Source organism: Heliangelus exortis, chromosome 14 (assembly GCF_036169615.1).
Source record: "Heliangelus exortis chromosome 14, bHelExo1.hap1, whole genome shotgun sequence".
Classification (NCBI taxonomy): domain Eukaryota; kingdom Metazoa; phylum Chordata; class Aves; order Apodiformes; family Trochilidae; genus Heliangelus; species Heliangelus exortis.
Genome location: NC_092435.1, coordinates 6,620,994 through 6,645,587, shown reverse-complemented (window position 1 = coordinate 6,645,587; position 24,594 = coordinate 6,620,994). Strand labels below are relative to the sequence as shown.

The following is a 24,594-nucleotide window of genomic DNA, read 5'->3' as shown; positions in this document are numbered from 1 at the left end:
GTCATCAGCAAGAGGTAAGGAGTGTGATGCCAGCCTCAGGGTGAAACAAGCTCCATCAGGTGAAAATAACCCCAGAAGTTCAGTGCCCTCTTGGCCTCTGGAGCTGGAGCTCATTGGGATGTTGTTACAGGAAACTTTTGCTTCAGAAATCAATAATAAAGTTGGAGAAGAATCAGTCTGAAGATGCTTCTGCATTCTCAGAAGTTGGAGAACAATGCAGCTGCTTCAATGGTGAGTGATACAGAGATAAACAGATATGTAACAGCAGTGTAAACAGGGAGGGAGTCTCCTCTGTGCTGGGAAGGATGTTGCTTTCTGCAGGCAAGTGGCTTGGACCCTCATTAGCAGCTGCTCCTGTGCCTTTTAACTTTGCAAAAAGGAGATAAGGCTTTACCCCTTGGGAGAACTTGAGACTTGATGGGATGCTCTTCAGTTTGTCCCAGCTGAATCCTGCGTGGGTGTGAGGAAGTTTAAAAGACAAGGTAAGCAGTGTAGCAGGAGATAGTAAGGAGACCACAAGGAGTGGGGCTATTTCAAGGCTTTTTAAGAGTTTAAAACCCAGTAAACCAAGAGAATCCAGACTTCTCTCACCCTCAATGTGCAGGAGAGCTGGATGGAGTCAGGGAAGATAGGAAAGGCTGTGGTAACAACAGGAGTGTTCTAGGGTTTTGGTCCATGCTGGGAGATAAATTCCGTGTTAGCCTTGGGCAAAACATGTAAACCCTTGGATTCCATTTCCTCCTTTGTAAAATCATTCATGTGGGAATATCATCCAAGTGCTGGGAGCTGCTGCTGCCAAACAAATCCTGATTCCAAAAGCAGGGAGGGAATGCAGAGAGCCAAGTCTGGGAGAAGTGTGTTCCTAACTCACCACAGCACTGCCACCCGTTTACCCCAACAGCTGAACCTGCTGCTAAAACTAAAATGCACGTCAGCTCTTAAGTATTAGGCTTTTTTTTTAAGTTTTTAAGTTTAATTTTTTTTTTAAGTTTTTGAACATTACATTGCTGCCTGCCTCTGAGACCCCTTCTGTCCTATTGCCTCTAACAAATACTTTTCATCTTAATCATCTTTAGTGTTTGATCTGGAGTTTCTTAGGGCAGGTAGGTCCTTCTGTGTCTGGGATGTGTTCAACACTTCCAGAATACTCAGAGAGTAAATCAACAGCAATATTGTCAAACTCTCTAATGATGAAAGAGTATTAATTTATGTGCTGAGCTAGAAAGCCCACTGGTGGATTGAAAATTATGAAGGGATAATAAAACCAATTCAGCCTAAATTATTTCTTTTTAAGTAGCAAGAATTAAAGGGAGAGTGGGTTAGACCTGTTCTGCTTTGTATCTCTCTCTGTGCCTATGTTTTAAGAGTAGGTTATTAGTAAATCACTGAACCATATACAATTGCATTTTAGAGGTATCATATTAAAACCTCAATGATGAACCAACCTATACATCATTTGAAGGTTAGGTCATAAGCTTTTTTGGTATAATTCACATATTTAAAACACATAAATCATTTTTCTATATAATTTAGTCCTTGCATTCTGGACTGACTACAGCCACTGGGAGCAGGAAAGGTGGATCTCTTAAAAAAAATTTTTTTTTCTAAGCACACTTCAACTGTGTAAATGTGATTACACTCAAATCTTGTTTACCAGTCCTCATTTTCACAATGGAGTGCAAATATTAATTACTTCTCACAGTTGTAATCACTGCTATTTACCAAATAGGAAATTGAATATAATGCTTTGCTCATTTTAGTGTGTGCAGCTCCCCAAGGCATCTCCCTGAAAAATGAGGCTGTTAGGAAGAGTCTTGTCCCAGGCCATGCTGGGAAGTGTCAAACTCAAATGAAGCAGTTGTGGTGCCCTGGCCCCAGATTTGCTCTGGCTGATTTGAAGGGTCAGATGAGGTTGTGTCCACACCAGAAGACAACATCTGGACCATCACTTGGAACACCTCTTTTTGTCTTTTTAATAAAGATAAGGTTTCAGTGACAGCAATACATGAATGATGGGCTCTGCTGTTAAGACATAGTGTTTTGTTTTCTTTATAATTGCTTTGCTGTCTAGACAGGTCCTTGCAATCTGAGTGTTGGGTAGGCAGCTGGTTGGTTTAAGCTTGTAATTAATTTTTGAGTGAGTTTGGTAAGCTTGCTTTTAAAAGTGTGGTCATAGGCCAGCAACTCTTCTCTCATCTGAGAAAATTGTGAGATGAATCTGCTCCTTCCTGGGATCTCCCAATTTTCTCAGCTGTACCACTTGGGTACCTGTCTGTGCTGCTGCCCAGGGTCCAGGCAGGCAGGGGAATATCTCTGGGGCTTTTGTGATGGTTTCAATGCACTAAACAGAGGGGAGGAAGAACCAGATACATGGAGAGAAGAGGTGGCAGGGCAGTCTCAGCCCTCCTGGAAGGAATTTCAGGATGGAGCCATGGAGACAACCTGGAGGGAAGATGATTTCTCCCAGAGGAATTTTCTGCCTTTGGAGCCGGCAAAGATCCCGTGTTTGAGCCCTACTGTGTTTAGGGAGACAATCTTCATACACCCCATCTATGTTTGAAGAGCAAGAGGCTTCACCATCACATTTCTTGCTAGCAGAAATAGTCTCTGGAGTGCAATAGTTAGGCTAGCCAAGCTAACTGTAAAAAAGAAACTTTGTGGACCTGGGTGATTTAAATAACTGTTGTGCATGTGCATCGCCCTGTGCTGACCTGTTACTGGTTACCTGATAAAGCATCATGTAGATCTGCAGGGAGTTTTGCATAAGCTGCTGCCATTCTTCTCCATGCAAAGTGTTATTTAATAGCTGAGGATTCACCCCAGCACTGTCTAAAATGTTTTCCAGCTCAAGCCTAATTAAATTTCCACAGGACTCTCATTGCCAATCAAACATCTCTGGTTTGTTCAGCCCTCTGATGCTTGAGTTTGTTTGAGACAGGGGTGTGAAAGACCAGAAACAGCCCAGGTAGCAACACCTATTACTAAGTTGGCTGCACTTCCCATTACCAGATACTATTTTCAGCAGCTCTGTACTTTGTCAGAATTTCAGATTGAAAATCTATCAGTTTTCCATTTCAGGCTGAATTTTGTGAGGATATTTCAGCTCTATCACTGCAATTATTTCCAAGAATTAGACTCAGAAAACACTTCTTTTTATCTGTTTATATTCAGTCAGAGCCTTGTGATGGGACTTGCTTCTGTCTCTGTGATATCTGAGATACAAAATTCTCATTTGCTGTGAGTTCAGTATGTACTTTTGCCCTTGCTTTGGGGAAAAAAAAAAAAAAGAAAAAAAAAAGAGAGAGGAAGGGGAAAAAAGCTACTGTTAGAGTGTTTGGCTTTTTCATGAGCTTCTGTAAATCTCTTTGCAGAGGTCCAATAACAACATATTAGGGTTCAGCAGATAAGTTTTTTCCCAATTGAATTTACCTTGACCAAAAGAACTAGGAGGGATTTTTTAATTTTTTTTTTATTTTTGATTGTTTGGGATTTTTTCCCTGGGTACCTGTGGGGAAATGTTAAGATATGGGAATGGCAGCAGTGGGGCAGGAAGCAGGAATGAGAGTGACAGTGGGGAGCAGATACAGAAGGTGGAGGGATGCTAGTGGGGCAGAAGGTTTTCATCTGCACAAGTGTGTTTCTTCCTTCCCATGCCAGGTTTCCTCAGCTGAAATGTGATTTGTTTGTCTGGAAACCTGCTGACCAAATAAATCTTCATTGCTTTCTCTCCCATTGCACAGGCAAGGAGAAGCCTCCCTGTGCTGCCTGCTCCAGCACTGCTGAGTGACAGAGAGGGTTTCTCCCACCCCCCCTTACACCACTGGGGGGTTTTGTGTATAAATTCAGCCAACTCCAGCACAGGAGGCTTTGTTCTGCTGTTTGTTATCCAGTAAAACAAATATCAGATCTCTCTGAGGAATCCTCCCCGTGTCCCCGTGCCAAACTCTCTGCCTGCATCTGAGTTCAGCTCTGGGTGGGCATCACCCTCTGCTCCACCACAGGATTTGCTGTTATCCCCCCACCAGTTTAACCCCAGCAGCTTTGGTGCTGAAACCCCCAGAAGAGGAACTGGCAAAAGGCAAGGGTGAAGGGAGGATTGTAGCTGAGTGTGGCAAGAGGATGTGTGACCTCCCTTCCCAGTGTGAATGGCTGTCTGGTTAAGCTCTCAGAGAATGCAAATTTGTCAGCAGCAGCTGTAGGAGCTGGATGGTGGAAGAACAAAGTAGGAATTTATAATGTGCCTATAATTGTAAAGAGCAGGATTTTTGAGTGAGAGATCAGCAGTAGAGCAGAGTAATAATCATCTTAAAGGGTGACTCTCTAGAATTAGTTGTTATTTTGTTTGAGTCCTTTGAAATCGTTTCCATACTATATAATTATCTTAAATTTTAAGTGCTTCCTGCAGTGATAATGTGTGCATTTTTACATTCTTATGTAAATGCTCTGGCAGTTCTCAGTGTAGAATTGGAATTGTCATTCAAAAACAGGTAATGGCTTTGCAAAATCTAGGGGAAGAAATTAATCTTCTTCTTCCACATCATTTTACAGTTTGTGTTCCTTGCTTGTGTGGCTGTTTTCAGCTCTGACAGAAGCTGCCTTTCAATAACAAGCATCCAGCAATGGGATACACTGAATTTCACCAGTCTGAGCTGAAAAAGAGAAGAGACCAGCAGCCAAACTGTTATATCCTGTAGAAAGAAAATGATTACTCTGTATACACAATTAACCTGCACTCAGACATCCTATAGGCAAAGCCAGTTAGGAATAATTATAAAACCATTCCACTGTAGTGGAAGTCTAGGAATCCCTGATAAGATGTTAATTTTTATGTGGTGCTGCTGAATTAAGGAGCCATGAGATTTATCTGGTACCTCTGAGCACACAGTGGATGTGGCCAAGGGTGGAGGCTGGGACCAAGAACCTGGGATGTCACTCTTGGGGATGTCCTGCAAGTCACATACCCCTGAGGTCAGTCTGTACCAGTCTGGGGGTACCCAGAGCTCTGCCAGCCCCAGTCGGGTGTGTGTTTCTTACAGCTGAGTGAAACACCAATTCATCAGGCTGTACAGGTGGTCCAGACTGAGCCCCCAGACCCCAGGAAAAGTTAATGACCCCTCTGAGCTACAGATGCTGCTGTCCCTGTGGCTCATTTTCCAGATGCAAGCACAATACCTAGAGCAATATTTGATTTTCAGTCTGAGTCCCCTGAAGGTGCCATGTAGGAACAAGAAGTGATATTGACAGGTCGCTCTGGGAAGGTGCATTTGCCTCTTGAGACAATAAATTATTTTGCAAGAGGGAGAAAAGAAACGAGCCTACAGCTTCCCCATGAGGAGAGCATCAGTGATGCAAGGGGCTCGCTTACACTGGAAAGCTGGTGGTGGTGGAGGTGGTATTTGAAGCAAAGAAACAAGGCGAGAATTCTGCCTTGTGCAGAATGTGTATGATGATTAAAATATGAGGTTTAAAAGGCACTGTGTTTCCCTAAAAAGCTAGGGCTTAGATTTCAAAGCAGACTGGGAGTTCAGCCACATACCTTCTACTAGTTTCAAAGAAGGATTTTTGTACCTTTGCTGAGCTGTTTTGAAAATTGACATAAATTCTTGCATATCATTGACTTTTAATAATTTAGTGCTCAGTCCTGGAGCACTAACTTGGGTGAAGTCGTGATTCATTTCAATGGGAGCTTTGCCAGAATAAGACTAGAAGGTTCAGGGGCTGTTCCAGTGAAGAGGAAAGAAATCCCTGTAAATATTGCAAAGCAAAAAACGTATCTGGGATGTACCCAAGGTAATTTCTTTCCAGTTCAGCAGTCAGACTGCTGATACCAAGGCTGATCTGGGGCAGAGTTTCCCTGGGCTCGACAAGAACAGAACTGAAATCCTCTTCTATACAAAAACTGGTACAAAAACTATACAAAAGCTTACTTAAGCCATCCCAGGTTGTGATGGGGACAGCAGCAGCTCTATTTGTGGTTGGGTAGGAAATCTCTGGCCTCCCATTTGCTATGCTCGCTGTATCTTTCCCCCTCTCCTTTCCTTCTGTTACCACCTGGGTGTTATCTCCCTTCTTTGCCATCCCTCCCAGCCCTGCCCTGCAGTTTCCCTGCCTGTAGGACACCATCCCCAGCTGGGACTGGGGGACAAACCTTGATCTGCAGGCTTCAGGCACCACGGTGGCACAGGACATGGCAGCACTGTCCTGAGACATTGCTTGTCATACTCAGAAAAAATCAGAGGCTTTAACAGAGCTGAGTCTGTGGTGTAGGAGTCAAACACAGCAGGTTCCACCTTCCCTTCTCCTCTCCAGGGGTGATTTGTCCCAAGCGTGTTTGTTGAGGACAGGAGAATCCCAGGCTGACCCAGCTCCTAACTTTGGTTTTTCTTTTGAGTGCCTGAGGGTAGATGAGATGAGTCAGAGCTTGGACTTGCACATGCAGGTTCAGATTGGACTCAGATCCTCAGAGATATTTAGATAGATGAATCTCATTTATTTAATTGGTAGTCTTATTTCAGTGGTAGAATTTAAATGGCACTTAGCTACCCCATTTCATCTCCACAGGCTTAGCCTCAAAACTCTCATAGCCTGAATATGTCCAAGAAGTCTTGCTTGCCTGCAGGAAAACTGCATTTCCAAATTTGCCAGCCCATATTCCTTGTGCAGACTTCAGAAGGCAGGTGATAGGATTCATCAGCATTTCCCCTGAATCCTTCATCTTCTGTGCCTTCCTCCCTCAACCTCTTTTGCTGTTTCTTAGGTTGTACCTAAGGGTGACTCTGACAGTGAAATGGAAGCTCAGGCTGTGGGAAAACTGAAGGATAATCACCTTTCCTGATGGACAAGCTCACCTTTATACTTTCCATTGCAGGGTGGTTTAGCTCTCTGTCTTCCTGGCTACAGCCAGCTATTATTTGCTGAGTTAGAAACAGATAAGCAGATTTTAGGAGCAGAACTGATCCCAGGCAGTTTAGATTCTCAAGAAAAAGTACAAGAGTAGCTTTCAAACTAAGCCTTGGACTTACCTTTCCAATTCCTCTTCTCAATGCCACATGAGGCATCCATTCGTCTAGTGCCAGAAATTCTCTTTTAGCTGTGCTTAGAAGCCTTCTCTAGCAGAGGTTTTAAAATCAAGGTCCTCATACCATTTAACTTTTTGTCTGACTCGAGGATGAAGATTTCTCTGCTCTAGAACCTTTCTAAATCCTTTCAGGGATCTTCCTGTCAGTTCAACATGTAACATTTTCAGAGAAATTAGATGGAGAAGTTAAATGTTTCTTGGTTCAAATCCTCAGGAAGTCTGAGATACTTGCTGGTCCAGATGTGTAAGCAGGGAGTGGTGGTGCCTATGATTAATTTTAGTGTTTTGCTACATTTTTCTCTGTGAGATAACTCAGAATGGCAATGGCTCTCCTATCAAAATATTAAAACAGAGAGATCTGCAGTGTTTGGCTCATGGAGCAACTGTTCCACACTCTTCCCAGAAATCTACGATTGCAGTCCAGCCTATCTTAGGTTAAGGTTTTGAATTGCACCTCCCAGAGACATTTGGGTGCCTTCCAAGTTTAAATTAGCTTTGCAAGTGTTTTACCAGGGACCCATTTCTCCTCTGCTGCTCAGCCAGGAGCACCACGGTGTCTCCCAAAAGTCTGGCTCCAGGGTAATCTGTCAGGCAGCCCAGGGCCAGTGGGGAGTAATAAACCGGCCAAATGACAGACCCTCACAAGGTCCCTATCACTGTGTGGGAGAGAAAACAAAGCATTATAAGCTTATCTCTGTGCTCCAGCTGCCTCTTGGAAGGACAGGGGTTCCTATGAATTTGTTTTAGAGGAAACTTCCCACAAATCACTGGAAAAGAAAGGATGTATTCCCAGCTTCATCAGGAGAGTTGTTGGAGGACTGTGAAGAAGACAATATTCAGCCTGGTCTCCAGATGTTAATGGCATGGCCAGATCATGAAGGGAGGTATTAGGAATACTCATTTCTTTCTGCATTATGTGGCTTGATGAGGGCTCCTGTTTAGAAGTAACAACCCAAGGAAACTCTGTTTTGGAGGTAGCTTTCAGGAGCCTGTCTGATGTTTCAGTGAGGTGTGGTGTGGCTCTGCCTGGGCTGATTTCTCAGGGGCTGAGGAGAGGTGGAAGGAAGGGGCTGTTTGCTGCCCTTCCTGGCTGCCTGAGCTGTTCCTGGGGATGTGTTCAGGCTTTGCTGCTTTAGCACTGCCCCTGACATGAAACCTCCCACTCCTCAAGCTTTGTGGTGTCATCTTGCTTGTTAGAGCACTGCAGTGATTTAAACGCTAGTGCACAATTTCCCTGAGATGCCCACAGGCACGTTTGTGCTCCTGCTCCCTGTGTCTGTTGCAGAGGAGGTTGGGCTCTGCTCTGCTAACACAATTTTTGGTGTGCGAAGTGCTGGAAAACTCCCAGAAACTTGAATCTCCATTCATTCCCCCCTCAAAGTATTGCTTATGAGAAATGCATATGTGTCATTTGCAGAGAGAAATTCAGTCTGCTTGCCACACAAGTGTCTGTCTTAGGTGGGGCTTTTACCTGCAGAAACAAATGGTTTCTGCTGGTCAGCATCAAGTCTCAAGTAGAGGGTCACTCTTACATCTCATGTCCCTTGTATAATCCTTGATTTTCTTATTTTTAAAAGTTTTTGCCATCTGAAGTCTCTTAGGTCCCTGTATTAGCCCACCATCCAATAAAAACATCCCTCTAAGATCCTCTTAGCAGCACATGTTCAATAGCATAATTTAGGCAGCTGTGAGGGCAGAGGAATTCCAGAAAGCCTCCCTGCTCTGTATCAAGAAGTGGGATTTGGCTGCCAGTGTTTTCCTGGCACTGTCAAACTACTGAGGTTCAAAATACATCCATTCATGGCATTAATGAATAAACAGATTGTAGTAAATCAAACGCATTTGAAAAGGTCTCATTACCATTTGGTCATAGAGAGATGCTGGTTTGGTCAGGGTAGAGCTAATCAGCTCCTTGAACCTGTGACAGCACCATTATTATGAAGTTAAATCTTTTTTTTTTTTTTTTTTCACCTTATAGTAAAGAAGTATGCTGAACTGATAGGTATGAGTATCAAATAGCCCTGATTTCCTAAAGCAAGTCATATATGGTTTTTTTTCAGTATGCATGCACATTAGAAAGTTAAATGAAATGCAGCATGGGTAGTATTCCCTTTGGTCATAATACATTTTGGATCAGGCCCTAAAAGAGTCTCTGCTTTTGTTCAGGGTTGTGAACTGCTTTACTGTCACAACACTGACATTACCCAGGTTAAAAACTGAGCACAGAGCATTGTGCTTTGCAGAAGAAAAACCTAATCAAGAGGCCTGTTAGTTCAGTAATAACATTATTTTTGGTATCTAATACCAGTTCAAAGACTGTACTGCATGTGGTGCTTTACAGAGGTTTACAGTGGATTACCAAAACATGTTTGGTAGCATTGGTGCAGGGGAGACACTGCTATGGCAGCAATTCCAGGCAGTGCAGAGGGATGGTCTGGAGAGAGAAGGGCAGACCCTGAGAGCACAGCACACACAGAACAGCAGCAGACCAGAGCAGTGCCTTGCTGAGAACTACAGCAGAAAAGGACAATATTGAACACCAAAGTATCAGCTAATCCATAGTGCCATAAATATGCATCCACATTAATAAAACATACAGGCCAAATGGCAGGGCTGTCCTTTCGTGTGGAATAGATCCTAAGCTGACAGTGAAGCAAGGACCTGTTTGATGTAATGTGGCATTAGTTCTTCTCCTGCTGTTCATGCTGTTATTTATCTTCCACTTGCAGCTTCTCACAGTCAGTGAGCAGAGACAATTTCTAGTGTGCAGAAAAAGCTCATTCAGCAGCATCTGTCTCATCTCTAAGCCTTTCCTCTGGGGCAGACCCCATCCTTCTTCTTCAGTGTAAGCGAGGTGGCAGTCAGGAGGTTTGAGCTGAGCTGAGGCTGTGCTTGGGAGTGGTACCTGCCCAGCCTTTGGGTGGAAGATCACTGCCTCCCAGGTATGGCACCTCACCAGAGCAGCAAGGGGCAAGGAGATCACTTCCACATCAATTTACCAGTTGTTGCTCACCACAGATGTACAGACAGGCTTGCAGCCAGGTTGCGGGTTACCACAGAAACAGCATTCCCTGGTACCACCTATTCCCATGGGAAGGACCCGTCACAGATCAGATCCAAGGTCCAGCATTTGTTCTGGCTCTTGTTCCTTCAGCTGTCCCTTTCCCTTTCCTTTTTTTTCCATAGAATTTTAGGAGCATCCACTGCTAAAAGGGTCAAGTCTCTGCTTGTAATTAAACAGATTTAGAGCTTGCTGCAAACACTGATTAGATTCTTGTTTTTCAGCACTTTAAGATAAATCTGCATGAATTCATGGGTGAGTCTGAAGGAGATCTCTTCCATCTCCTCACCCCAGGGCTGATGTCCTCCTGTATCTAGGCTACAGCAGTAAATCCCACACTCCTCTAATTAGCCCTGTTACTTCTGCAGAGCCTGCCTGGGGAGCTCCTAGTGCCAGGAATGTTGTGCCCATGGAAGGGCCAGGAGAGCAGCTGGTGATGCAGCAGCTCCAGCATTGTTGAGGCTGGGGGTGCCCTGGTGTGGCTGTTGTTGGTTCCTGAACCCCATCCCAGTTTACCTGTCCCCTGCAGCCCTCCCCCAGCCCACAGAACCACCAGCAGCATTTCAGGATGCTACAGCCAAGGCACTCAGTGTGGCAGCAGAAAGGTTGTGCTGCCCTTGTTCCCCTCTCTCCTAGGTTGGGTTGTAACAAATTCTGGCCAAACCACCTTGTTCCAGGAGCAAATTAACCCCCAGCTGCCACACAGCCCCAGCAGCAGTGCTGGGGTGTTCCCCAGAGGCAGTGATCGTGTGGATGAACACAAAGAATAATTGTGTAAAGGGACTACTGGGACAGGAACATGGGTTCTTTCTCAGCTGCTCTTGCCAGCTTGTGGACATCTACCCCTTGCAGCAGCTGGGCTGTGACAAAATGATGTCTCTTCATGCCACACTTGTCTGCCTGACAAGTCACTTCATTTTTCCTCAGTGCTTTCTTGCCACAGATTGTTGCTGCTCAGTGGAAAAGCTGTGCATTGTTTGTCTGTCCCCATGTCCCACTGAGACAGGGACACACAAAGCCAAAGGGAGAGCTGGCAGGCAATTAGCAACTCAGAGGAACAAACCACAAGTTGATCACTCCAAACAAGGTGGATTGTGAGTTGTGGTGGCTCCTAAGGCTCAGACTCCTTGTAGTCCTTCGGCCACTGTCTATGGTCAGCAAATAGTAATAGGTTGAGGGCTTGGCCATTAAAATCAGTGGGATGTAAGGCTGCCCGTAAGTGAAAACAGAACATGCTCCCCATCCTTTAAAAGGAGATTTTCAACCTAAATTTAAAAAAGAAAAAAATACCGTGTGACATACTTAAGCTGAGGACATTCTGCAAAACAGCTGTGTCAAAGAGATTTGGCAACACCAGGATTTGATGTCAATTATAACTGCTAGAAATCTGATTGCAATGGCTGGCAGGTTATCAGTGTAATAATGGGTATGTTCTAAAATAGTTTGCTTAGCATCTTTGGGGATCTCTGTTCTGGTTCTGGGGAAGAAAGCTGTCCTATCTGCCTTTCACTTCCTTCTCCCCTCCTTTAATTTTTAAGCTTGGCTACACTGATGGATCAGAAAGTCAGAAATAGCATAAAATAGGACCATATTTATCAGAGGCAGAACTTAAAAGATAAAGAACTTTTGTACCAATGCACAGGACTGAGGCAGAACAGCAAAGACCATTTTACTTTGTCATAAGACAAATGACTGAAAATACCTCATCTCAGTTATGCAACTCAGTGGTACAGCCTCTTTTCAAATGTTGTGTTTCGGTTCTGGAAATGATAGAAGAAAATTGAAAGGATTCAGTGGAGGGTAATGAAAATTATTGGAGGCGCAGAGAACCTTTCATATGAAGAGAGATTTAAAAAGATTAGGCCTGCTTAGTTAAGACAAGAGATGAATAAGCAGAGCCATGATATAGAGATGTGGAGTAATGAATGGTGCAGAAGAAGCACGCTGGGTACTTTTTATGTACTGTTTTCCAAAATAAAAAGCTTTATGAAGAAAGCTGACAAAAAAAAAAAAAAAAAAAAAAAAAAAAAAGACAAGAAATTTGCTTATGATAAAAACCAACAATGGACACATTTTAAATATGTTTTTCACAGCGCTGACTTCACCTGTGGAAGAATGAGGGTAGTGAGTTTGGAAAAATGGTGCAAAGGATTGGCTGCTCTGGGGAGAATCACAAACCTAGTGAGAGGAAAAGAGAGTTCTGTAGCTTTGAATGGAGCAGGATTCACTGGCTGGCCTCATCCCAAGGCTGCTGAAATGAACCACCAGCCCCAGTGGGTTCTGGGTATTTATACCACATGCACTGTGACCCTCTAAAGTGATGTAAAATGAGTCAATTTTTTCTCCGGGTTGAGCAGGAGGGATCCTGCATCTTTTTCAACATCCCTGTTTGCAGTTATGTCCATGCAGGTCATGTGTTGAGGCAGCTCTTGCTTTCCACCTGCTGGGAGGGCATCTCTCGGGGCTTTGCTCAGCCAGGAAGGTTCAGTTCTTCTGCTTGACTCAGTGGCATGGAGGGAGAGGATCATGAGAAGATGTCACAGATCAGATCCAAGATCCAGCATGTTCACTGTTCAAAGATGAGCAGTGGCACATACGTAGAGATGAGTAAGAGGTCAGAGTGTGGAGGTACAGGGATACTCCATCTCCCATTTCTCAGCTGGAGTTTAATTTAATCAGAGGCTATAGTGGTGTTAAATAGCCCTTAACCAAACATGGGAGTACAGTCCACGACTCACAGGGTTTTACCTTGTGATAAAAGCTCTGGTTAGACATTGAGAAAGTTATTCTAAGACTTTTTTTTCAGCCCAAGCCCAAACTGACATTAGTAGAGAAGATCTCTTGCTAAAGAGGCTTAATTGTAGATTAATATAGAGGATTCCCTTTACAGATTTAGAAGCAGTAACAGTACTTCCAGGTAATGGTAGGATTGTATCACACAGATTTTCTGTTACTCTGGTTTGGAGCCCTCAAACAACCTAATGGGCACTTGCTTCTTTATGAACCTTCCCAAGTTTCACAAAGCAGGCAATGTTTAAAGACTGGATTCTTCCTTTTATAATATTAGAATTTCACTGATTTTGAACTAGGACTGGCAAGTCTGGTGCCCTAAAGGCACAGAAGTTAAAAAAAAGCAGGGACAAGCATTAGAAGGTATTAAAATATTTATAGAGGACTTGATCATTCAGGGAATTGCAGAGATTTTCCTTTACCAAGCTTCCAGGGATGTTCTGTCCAGCTCAGCAATGATACAGCAGAGAAACATCTGGGGACAAAACAGATCTTCTTTCTTGTTCATCCCATACCAAGTATATTACATCTCAGAGCTTTTTGGGACAGACTAGGAAAGGGGCCTGTGTTCTCCTGGTGACAGGTGTTCTCCTGGACATCTTGCAGAGCTTTTAAACCAGTTTTCAGCCTTTAAACCTAATGGGATTAATTTCCTCTGCAGTGTCTTCTTTCTGTACATATCATGTTAGTTCTCTCGCCCCAGTTAAGGAGTGCTTTGGTCGCTGAAGTCAGAGAAGTGAAGCATCACCAAAAGACAGGGGAACAATAATATGATCATGCATAGTTCCTATCTCAATTAAATTTCAGCACTGTTCACAGTCACTGAGTCTTTTTCCCTGGGGTCACCAGGCAGTACATCCATTCCATGGGCAGAACATGCTGAGACATGACGCACCAAGCTTTAAATAGGTATTTATTGATGTGCCTAAATGCCACTTAAAAATCTGGGCAAAGAGGACTTGGACAGGTTCTCACAACTGAGTCACTGATAGGCGAGAAAAAGAGTAATGAACAAAACTTAAACCTCTAAATTGCTGTATTTGTCATTAGTGTGTTTTCTGCTTCAGTTCACTGTGAGCATTTTTTCCTTGAGTTAGTGCATTTGATTTGCTGTGCACAGTAACCATGTCAAGGGAATAATTAGAGGATCTTTTCAATGCTTTTCTCATAGATTCAGGAAATATAAAGTGATAACCTGAAATCTAACTCTGGAGATGCTGGATATCCAGATGCTTCCTTGGGCTCCATTTTAATTGGTGGGGAAGCTGTCCCCTTACTAAATTGACACACCATGGACAGTTTGTGTTTCACTTGGTAAATTCCTGCTTATTGCACTACCCCAGGCAATTCCATGCTGTTTTGGGATCACAGTGCAGGAAAATTGTGCCTTCCTATCACTCCTGCCAAGAAGGAGGTTTCCTGATGAAACACTTCCATGTATCTATTCTATATAAATTTTTTTGGAATGTTGTTCCTTGCATGGTCATGTGGCTGCCCATGTCTTCAGACTGCAGTGGCCTCAAGGGGAGTTCCAGCCTTCCCCAAATCCCTGTTCCGCAATAGCTCTTTGTTCACCCAGCAGTCAGCTCAGCTTCAAAGCACCTCCTGAGAGCTTTGTGCTACCTATGGTTTTCTCTACAAGACACTCACCTAAAAGAGGTGTAGCCCAAATGAAACTGTTCTTATATAGCATCTATCTTCAAAAGGCCCCCCAGCTTTTTGATGAGTGTGTCTCTTGCTGTGACTGGCGACTGCTGTGTACAGTCACGATTGCAGGGTCAGGCTTCCTCATTACCTCCTACAAAACATATTTGGTGTAGAGCTTTTGGTGGCTTCCCAAAATACTGGTTTTCATCCGGGAGTCTTCTCATACTGGTGATCTAAAAAGCTGTTATTTCTGCTAGCAGTGAAGTCAAAGTATTCACATCTTGTTCCACCGATAGCACTGCGCATTACAGGATGCTGATCCAGAGGATACACCCTGGAACTTCACATGCCATGATGGAGAAAATCAATCTCTGTTAATAAAAGAAGGCAGGCTCAGTGGTGCAGAAAATCACTACTCTGGAGCCTTAAAGAGACTCCTTCAAAAATTCATGATTATAGAATGGAATCCTGGGCTACATTATAGTCTTGAAAGAAATCAGGATATGGAGAGAAAAAAAAATCCGATTTTCATCAAGTGCAGAAAGTAAAGAATAAATCCCATAAGCAAAGTCATTGATCTCATAGAACATATTTTTAGGCTTAATGTACAAGAACATTTTCCAGGTTTCCCAATTATTCACTACTTCTTCCAGATACTTTTCAAAGTTAATGTTTCTTTCTTGTTGTTTCCGACTACATTTTTACAGTATTTTACCTTTCAGCCTTGGCAGACACATGAAGCATATATATATGAAGCATATAGAAGAGACAGGATTATTTTACTGGATTATTTACGTGTAATCTACCCAGATGCCTGGAAACACAGGCACTCCATGTATGCTAGGAGGCCTTTTAACAATATTGTCATAAACCAATTTATTATTTTTTAAATTATTTTCCACATATCTAATGAAGCTGCTTCATGAAGTGTTCATGAAGGAACATTTCAGTAGTTCATCTGATCAGCTCAAAACCAAGATGAAGCTCCTGGTACTCCATCTTCTTACTTACTTGAGCATGACTAGATCATGATTTCAGTGAAAACAGTATTTCTTTAGCTTTTATTTATTCATTCATTCACTGTTAGGGTGCATGTGTGAGGGCTTTTGGTTGAGTGCAATTTACTGTCATGTAGGTATCATCACCCCTGACTCCTGGGGTAAACTGAGATTGAAATCCTATTTGACACAAACACCCAGTTTTTGTCTGTTTTGTGTAAAAATACTTCTCCAAAGTCATTGAAACTGTTTTCATCACAAACATGGACAAGACATCAGCTGAGAGACAGAGAAAAACTGTCCTTAGAATTCATCACTTATATTTATGAATTTTCAGCAGGATAGACTATATGGGCTGGAAAAGATCAGTTGTAATCAGGGCACTCGGTGTTCCACTGACTTTAATTTATTAGATTATTCACTCAGTAAATTATTAGAGAATTTGCCAGCAAAGAGAACTTAATAGTCATTTGCTGATCTGCACATTACTTTGAACTGATGTGCTCGTGGTAGCCCTGCCCATACCCAGCTGAGCTGGCACATTGCCAAGCTCAGAAAAATAAATTTTCATTTAAATACCCCCCCAAGCCAGGAGCCCACTTGCTAGAATTTCTCATTCAGAACTTCCCTCTTCTGTTCTCCTCCCTTGCTCTTTTTTTAATGAGTAGGAAAGACACACACTGGGTTAAACTGAAGGCAGGTGACGGGTGGCAACAAACCCTTGCAAAAAGTAAGCAGCTGCTTAGTATTCAGGAGCAGGCAGAGCACTTCAGCTTCTGCAAACAGCTCATGAAGGATCAACTTTTATTTGGCAAGGAGGATGCCTTTCCCACAGTGCAGCACCTTTCTGGAGCTGCAGCCATAGCCAAGGAATTAAGGAGATGTCAGTTAAGAGTAAGGAGCAGGATTCTGAGCCAAGCCAGTCAGGTGAATGAGGTGTTCTGCTTCAGTGCTGGAAAACTTGGGAGAGAATTTGATGTGGTAACTGGGCACACTATAGAGAGGTGTCTTTGTTTCCCTGGTCCCCTGTTTGTCATCAGAAATCACTGCATGGTAGCTCCTGCCCCTCTCGGTGATGCCCTTGGGGTGGCTGGTGGCTGGCTCTGTGTGGGCTCTGCTGAAACCTCACTTGCAGCAGCCCAGCATTCCCACCATTCATCCCATCATTCCGTTTCCGTTCCAAAGGGAGTCTTTTACTGTCTTGTCCTTTTGTCTCCCCACTGTTTCTGTCCCTCTGTTTCAAGGGACTCAGTGAGCTGTTGGCTCCTGCTGCTCATAGTGTGGTTAACTTCCTTCCTCAGAGAACCAGTGTAAATGTTATGGCTCTGTTTGCAATCTGACCCTCTGCTGCTGTGGATAAGCAGGCCTTTTGTACCCAAAACAGCTCCAAATTACTGTACATAAACCCTAATCTTCCAGTGGGAGCACTGTAGTTTTCCATTTTGCTGCTAATTGGATGATGCTCTTGCAATAGGCATCGTTAACATGGCTGAGGCTGGGCAGGGAACAGTGACAGGCAGCTTTTCTTTAGCCATCTTGGAAAAATGCAGTGAATCTCCCTGTTTGACAGCAAGTGAAACCAATCATCAATTAACTAAACAACAGCCAATTAGCTTGAAGAAGAAAAAAGAAGAAAATGGCTCAGTTCACATTCTTTGTTGAAGCAAATGCCAGTGAGTAGTGGGAGGAGGTTTTTGTTTCTCCTGTGAGAAGACAAAATGGCCAAAGATGTGCAGAAAATGCACAGTGGTGTGGGGTTTTTTTACATCCCATCTTTTTCTCACACAAGAATACTTGAGAAACTAAATAAGAACACCTCAAGCTCCTGAGGCATACAATTTCTTTTGTTTTTTGTAATTGAAATTACAATCACTATGCAAGCCCAGTCTTTGCTTCTTTCTTTTGCACTGCTGTAGGATACTTTAAGCACAAGGGCAGCTCCACTGGTGCTGGCTGCTGAGACATGGATAGTAACATCTGCACCATCAGCCTTTCCTTTTTCATGTGTTATGGACTTCTAGGGGTCCATAGGTGAAACATTGTCAGAATTTGTAATGTTAAAGAAGCTGGAGCACCCAAAGGCATTAGGAAGAAGCTGAGTGGTACTGTTATGACTGGGATTTTGGTCTTAGGTCCCTCCCAGGCCTTTTTTGAAGCTGGACAATAGTACCAAAATGTACTGATGAAGTAAAGATCATTGCAGAGTGAAAGCAGGAGGAAAAAGACTCTCTCCTGGATTATTGCTCTTTAGGTTAGCTCAAAGCCATTTCCCCAAAAGAAACAGTGCAGTTCAGCATGAAGACTAGAGCTTGATCCTATCTGCTTTCAGCTGTGGTACCATTTCATTCTTGTCAGTCCCAAAGCAGAGTCTGATGTCTGCCTGGGTCTCTGACAGCCAGGCTTTCAGATCATGAGCAGAGAAGCAGCACAGATTAGACCAAAGAGGCAGCTGCTCCAGGCTAACTTAATACTGCTGGGTTAGTAAGAGATGAGCATTTACTCCTGGCATCCAGGCTTTGAATTTGTATTGCACTTTCCTCAGAAGCATTTAAGGCCAATGCACAAAGGCATTACATGGCTTTCCTTCTCACCTGTGCTGCTGGACCTTGGCAGGTCCCTTGGGGCTGCATCTGCCTAATGTCCATTAGTCCCATCAATCAATAATTCTTCATTTAGATTTTTAACTCGTTGATCAAAAAGATTTTATTATTCTGCCATGAGCTTCTCACAGCATTGTTTCATGGGTTTCACATTATATTACTCTTTTGTTAATACTTTTAATGTCCATGTTTCACAGGTGGATGGTAAGAGGTATGTCCTAATCATTGAGAAAACAGTGAATAGTGGATGCTTTTCATTAACTGAGGTGAGATTTGACATTGCACATATTGATCTGTTACTTTCTTACAGGAACATTTTACACCCGAGTGCAAGTTTAAAGAGTCAGTATTTGAAAACTACTATGTGACATATTCTTCAATGATCTACAGACAGCAACAGTCAGGCCGGGGCTGGTATTTGGGTCTTAACAAAGAAGGAGAAATAATGAAAGGAAATCATGTGAAGAAAAATAAACCTGCAGCACACTTTCTTCCAAAACCATTAAAAGGTAACTGCTTGGGGTTTCTCCATCTGAACTGACATTATCTGATATCAGATGTTTAATTGCTGTGCCTATGTATTTGCAGGGTTTGGATACTGTCGTAACAGGAGTATGAAGTTCTGTAGCACACCTCATGTAACCAGAGCTGCTTTTTTTAGGTTTCTCTGTTACCTCTGCATTTCACTAATCTGACCAAATACACATATTAGTATCTTTGTGCCCTGAAGTCCACAGTGCCTGTTATAGATAAGAAAATTCTACCTGAAATGACTCAAACATCTGCTCACAGACCACCAGCAGCTTGCTGTATAACTTGTCAATCTGTTCTTTATGTTGCAGGATGTTTGTTTGTCTGTTTTTAAAAGGAGATAAAGGTCTAATGTGTGATGCTTGTTAATCCACAATAATGTGGCATCAGCAGGTGATGTTATAGGTAACAATGCATGTGGTATAAGCATTCAGCTGTGTATCCAGGACCTAGAGACATCCTAGTTAAGTGAAGCATCTGAATCAAGACTGTGGTCAGACTCGACCCCCTCTATGGTGAATGCAAAGAGGGACATCTCAGTTGATATGGAGGTGCTCCTTTTCTCCAGAAGAACCAGCTTCCATATGCTCTTTCAGTAAAAGCCATGAAGCCCTCTTCTTCAGGGTTATAGTTTTTATAGTTAAACTTCTAAGGCCATGTAATTTTGACTTCAGAGAGGGTATCTCAGAGGTGCATAGCCCTGGGTGCATGCTGGATTAGTCTGGCAGTCTGTATTTAGGACTAAGTTTTAGGCAACAGATGTCGAGGTTCATCTTCTCTTCTAAGGTGTGTGAAAACAAAGGAAGGAAAAGACTGAAAAATCTAGTTTTGTAGTCACTGCTTAGGCTATGTGTACAAGTTATCAAGTTTAAGTCATTGTGGTTGACAGTGCCATATCACCACTACTAAGGAAATATTGGCTTATACCAGCTTAGGTCTCACTTGCAGAGTTTCTTAAGTGCAGTGAGTAGGTGGGTGATTCAACTGGGAGAGGGAGGGAGCTGTGGTTTTGCCCTTCTCAAAAATGCCATTCCCCTAAAGAAGAGCTCAGAAGCTTTTAGGAAGTGTTTGAAGTGGACAAGGTCTCCTTGCCACGTTTCTTTCATTCACAGCCTGCATTTCACATTGCTGAAAGAAAAATCCCAAGGTTTGCCAGCTGGGGGTTTTTGCACCAGGAGACTGAGTAGCCCTGAACACCCTCTGACCTGCTGCCTCTCTTTTGCTTTGCAGTGGCCATGTACAAAGAGCCTTCTCTCCACGATCTCACAGAGTTCTCAAGATCTGGAAGTGGGACCCCAACAAAGAGCAGAAGTGTTTCAGGAGTGCTAAACGGGGGTAAATCCATGAGCCAAAACGAGTCAACGTAGCCAGGTTCAGGCAAGCCAAGTGCTCTCTAAACAGAACCTTACCTCTGGATGCAGTTGAATTCTTACTAGCAGTCTTTCATCCAAACGTTCAATTGCCCAGGACAAGCCACTGAACTTGCATAGGTCACTCGTTTATCAGCCATTAGATCTACTGGTTGTCAAAGGATATACCCCAATAATGTAGAATATGCTTGTGCATATCCCAAGGCACTTGGATAGCCAGCAAACATAACTACGGAATAAATCTCGGAGAAGAAATGTCCAGCTCTTTCTCTCTCTCTCTTTCTCTCTCTCTCTTTCTCTCTCTCTCCTATGCTTTGTGGAATCCGAAACAAAACATTTCACAGCATTCACTGCTGATAAGAATTTGCTTTCCAACTCAGAAAAAGACCACTTTTGCTCTTCAACGGAAATTTTAATGCTTGTATGTTTTATAGGGGCAAACAAAAAACAAATATGTAAACTCTTGTTGTTTCCTTGGCTTACCGTTTTATATCTAAGGCTTGATAAAAAATGTATCCTTTAATTTGGAATAGTGCAACTTTTTGATTTCTCAAATCCAATGGGTCTTTAAAGCTATGTCTTTAAAAAAATCATTTAAAATCAGGGCTGGAACTGAGAGTTGGTGTCTCAGGCTCAAGCAAACAGTGTTCTCGTGGTTTTAAACACAACAAAATATAAATTTTTATAGATTTGTAGTTTCTGGTAAAGTTATTGTGCTAACCCCAGTCTGTAGGAATTGAGTTGTTTTGTTATCCCAAGTGGAAGTTAACAGAAAGGGATAAAATTATCCTCCAGTGTAGATTTCTCTTAATTCCATTTTGTGTGTCATGTTAAACTATTGTCGTGGCTTCTTTTCTAAAGACAGAAACTGTGGAATTAAGGTGACTTAATTTTTTTATAAGAAATGTCTTATTTGTAAAAGTCCTTCTTTCACTGTAACGGGCACGTGAATATTGTGTAGGAGGAAGCTCTAGGACAGGTTACCCCTAAACAACATATACTTATACATGCTATTGGAAACAATTGTTTAAAAAAAATGTAGTTAGGTTTCCATTTAGGTCATCATGTCTGTTGCATGGGAGAAAGTTGGAATATTGGCATAGAGTTGCATGATGTGTAAGATTTTGTGCATTAATCATCATTGGATTCTGTGCTCCAAAACTGACATAGTTCTGTACAGGCAGCTTGCTGCCTTGTACAAAAGAGTTGTTTATTATTTGTTGTATACACAACCATGCACTGAATAAACTATTTATATTAAGATGTACTTTTTTAAAAAGCTGTTTTATGATGTACATCCATGATTAATTTTGAGGGAAAGGGTTGGCAGTTAAATTATAAAGTTATGAAAGATACTGTAATTCATGTTCAGAATCTTTCTATGTAATGGGTTATTCCCCCATAATGCTGTACACCAGGCAATTGAGAACATGCTTTTTCTTTTGGATATTGTTAGAACTGGTCTTTTATGCCCAGCTGAGATACTCAAAACATAGAGACTATTCAGTGCCACAAAGTCTTGGTCACAGCCTCTCTGCTGTGCGCTGCTGGAGCCCCAGTGAGCTGCATTCCTCTGCTTTCAGCTTCTCCAGCTCCTCGGTGTCTGCCCTCCCTGCCAGACCTCCTCTCCTGCAGCCACCTAGTGCTACCTCCCAGCACACCTCCCCACAGCCCCCAGTCCCAAAAAGATCCAGTAAGTCAAGCACTGCTTGTGCCAGGCTGATACCTTCAGGATGCTCAGTGTTTGCTCTGCAGGGACACTTCAGGGGCAGCTGTAGCTGGGCTTGAGGAAAAAGACTCCCATGCCTCCTGCCTTTGTGAGTATGTTGTGGAGAGAAAGCATCCCTGTCTCCTGCCTGTTCTCTCTGAAAACACCAGTGAGAAGTTTTCTCATCTACAACATCCAAGCTGCTCTGACAGGTGAGCTTCACTCATCAGTGTGTTCCAAGAAATCCTAAGAGGAACATGTTTTTATCATAGGTGGCTGCCACTTCTAGAAAGGAGCAATGGAAATTGAGACAAAAAGCTACCTAGAAATGTTAGCCTGAAATTAAAATTAAATATTCTGCTGTCTGCTCTCACTTGACCAAGCTGGAATTAGATCTCAGACCAGAATGGGACAGTGGGTTTTTTTAAGGCTGGGGCTGAGAGAGGAGGGCAGCAGCTTATGTTTCAGTTCAAACCCCCAGGTTCATTGTTTTGTGGCAAATAGTGAACAAAGAACTCTGGCTTTCTGAGCTCCCATACCAGAGCAAGGTGTTGCCCTCCCCAAATACCACAATCTAACTGTTCTTTAGAGGCCCTGAGGGTCCTCAGCTCACCACGTTCCAAAGGATGAAGAGGTGGGAGCACAATTAATGCCATAGAAATCCATAAAAATTGAAGATGTGGCAGAGATTTTTCTTAACTCAGTGGGTCTGGAGCATTGCATCCCTTAACAAAGTGTGTTATGGCCTTGGGGAACAGCTGTCATAACTTTCCCAGCCCCAAATATCCAACTTATTAGGGAGTCCGAGTGCCTTAGGAGCAAAAAACCTGATTAAAAATTAGGAAATTTGTGGTCAAGCTAGTTCTATGCTGAACATTTACCATCCTAACAATAGCTGGAGGTCTGCTGTTTTGCTGTACAGCTGCAGTCTTACTGTCAGTCCCCAGCCCCAGGACCTCCAACCTTGAATGTCATCTGCAGTGAAAGAAAAAAGCTTATCTGACAAATTGTCCCTTCTGAGGTCTGTATTCTGACCCATCTTTTGTATTGATGTTGGCATCAGCTGTCAGTATTCACTGCCAAGGCCCAAGTTTCAAAGGTTTCTAATATACCAAGCTAACAAAGGCCACTCTTGGATTGAGATGAGGGGAGAGATCTGGTGATAGATGAGCCATAAACAGCTGTTTCTGACGATTACATTAAATTTCTGACAAACCTGTTGCAACTATTGTTTTTCCTTGAGATTATTGTGGACTGAAAGGACACTTGATTGAGTCCTGCAAATAAACAAATGCTCCTGTACTATGACCAAAGCGGGGCATTATGTCCATGTAGTCTCTGGAGCCATAAACTGACATTAAATAAGGAGAAATGGAGTTAAATGTGCCTTTAAAGACAGCGAAGTGTAAGTGATAATATGAACCACCCAGTGAAGTCCATTGGGTAAATGAGAATGTTGGCTTCAGCAGAGGACCAGATTAAGGAATCACACTCCAGAGTACTTATTTATCCTTCAGCACCTGTAAATTAGAAAAATAAACAGATGACTCCTGGATAATACCTTCCTTTAAGAAATCTAATGGATGCTGAATAAGTGTGGGCTGTCTTACCAAAAGAAAACTTACAGCCACTGCTCAGCCCCCTGTGCTCTGCCACACATACGAGATGCACACCTGGAGTAAGGACACAGCCCAGAGGCTGCTGTGAAGCCAAGCCCCACGCTGGCTGTGAGCCACTGACCATCTGCAGAAAGCTTGGTCTCAGGTTCTTCTGTTAATGCCAGTAGAATGGCTGATGCCATTTCTCTTGTCCCCACCTCTCCAGCAATGCTGCCCAGTGTCAGCCTGGGAGGTACAAAACCAGCCCAGCAGCTTTCTGGTGCACCTGGGCTTTACTTCGCAAAGCCCTGAGCTGCATGGTGACCTTTTGAAAGGCTGATAAATGCTGCCTGCCAACCCAAAACAGGTCACCCGTGCAACTGGGAGAAATACTTCTAGGAACACAGCTATTACAAGGCAAAAGTGCTGTCTTTTTTCTGAGCCACCTGTCAGAGCTGCTTTCTCAGAGGTCTCTGCAGGGGGTTCAGGTCTGGTTTTGGGGTGAGGCAGGATGGGAAGAGCTCTTCTCTGTATCACAGAGATCTTTCTGTTTTCTTCTCTTTTTTTTCTTTTGATTTACCTCATGCTACCTCATAGCATGGTTGTATCTCCGTAGCCACTTGCTCAGCCATGTTCATCGCTGGCACGATGGAAGACAATTCCCTTCTTGGGGAAAAAAATCTCCAAGTAATCCCAGTGAAGAGCAGTGCCCCTTCTGCAGCACTGTCTTGGGTCCCTACTGCTGGTTTCCAGCCCACGGGTGAGGTTTTCCAGTGGGATAAAGACAGTGTAATGAGCTCAGGGATGCTGTGGTATGCCAGGCCTCTCCCCAGCTGAGCACCAGCATGAGAGTCAGGTCTGGCAAAGCTCTGCTGTGTCTTGAGTATCTCTGTGTGGAGACCAGAGCCAGCTCTAACAGGTTTAATGTCTCCCTGACATATCATGACCAGGACACTTTTGCAGGACAGAATCTGTATGTAACAACCTCCTATCTTCTAATAAATAACTCTCTCTAAAACAGACTCCATCTTCTCTGGGTTTTGACTTTTTAATCACTGTAGATATTTCAGAGCTTTCCACCCCATCACCAGTGCACCACACTCTTTGCTTAGCCTTTGGGGATCAATCTTTCCTATCAACATTGTCCTTTTCCTAAGCTTTCCTGAAGCAGAGAGGGGTGACTTGAGTGGTCCAGCCAAGAGCATCACAACTG

At 43.2% G+C, this 24,594-nt stretch overlaps 1 protein-coding gene across 5 annotated transcripts in view; it reads left to right on the top strand.

Moving 5' to 3' along the window:
- The window catches only part of FGF13 (fibroblast growth factor 13), a 244,399-nt gene extending 220,008 nt beyond the window's left edge, over positions 1 to 24,391 (top strand). For all 5 annotated transcript variants that reach the window (XM_071757989.1, XM_071757992.1, XM_071757994.1 and 2 more), the window contains 2 exons: positions 18,485 to 18,683; positions 19,936 to 24,391. In XM_071757989.1, the coding sequence (XP_071614090.1) occupies positions 18,485 to 18,683; positions 19,936 to 20,072 (336 nt within the window). In that variant the 3' untranslated portion in view covers positions 20,073 to 24,391. The remainder of the gene's footprint in view (positions 1 to 18,484; positions 18,684 to 19,935) is intronic.
- The last annotated feature ends 203 nt before the right edge of the window (positions 24,392 to 24,594 follow it).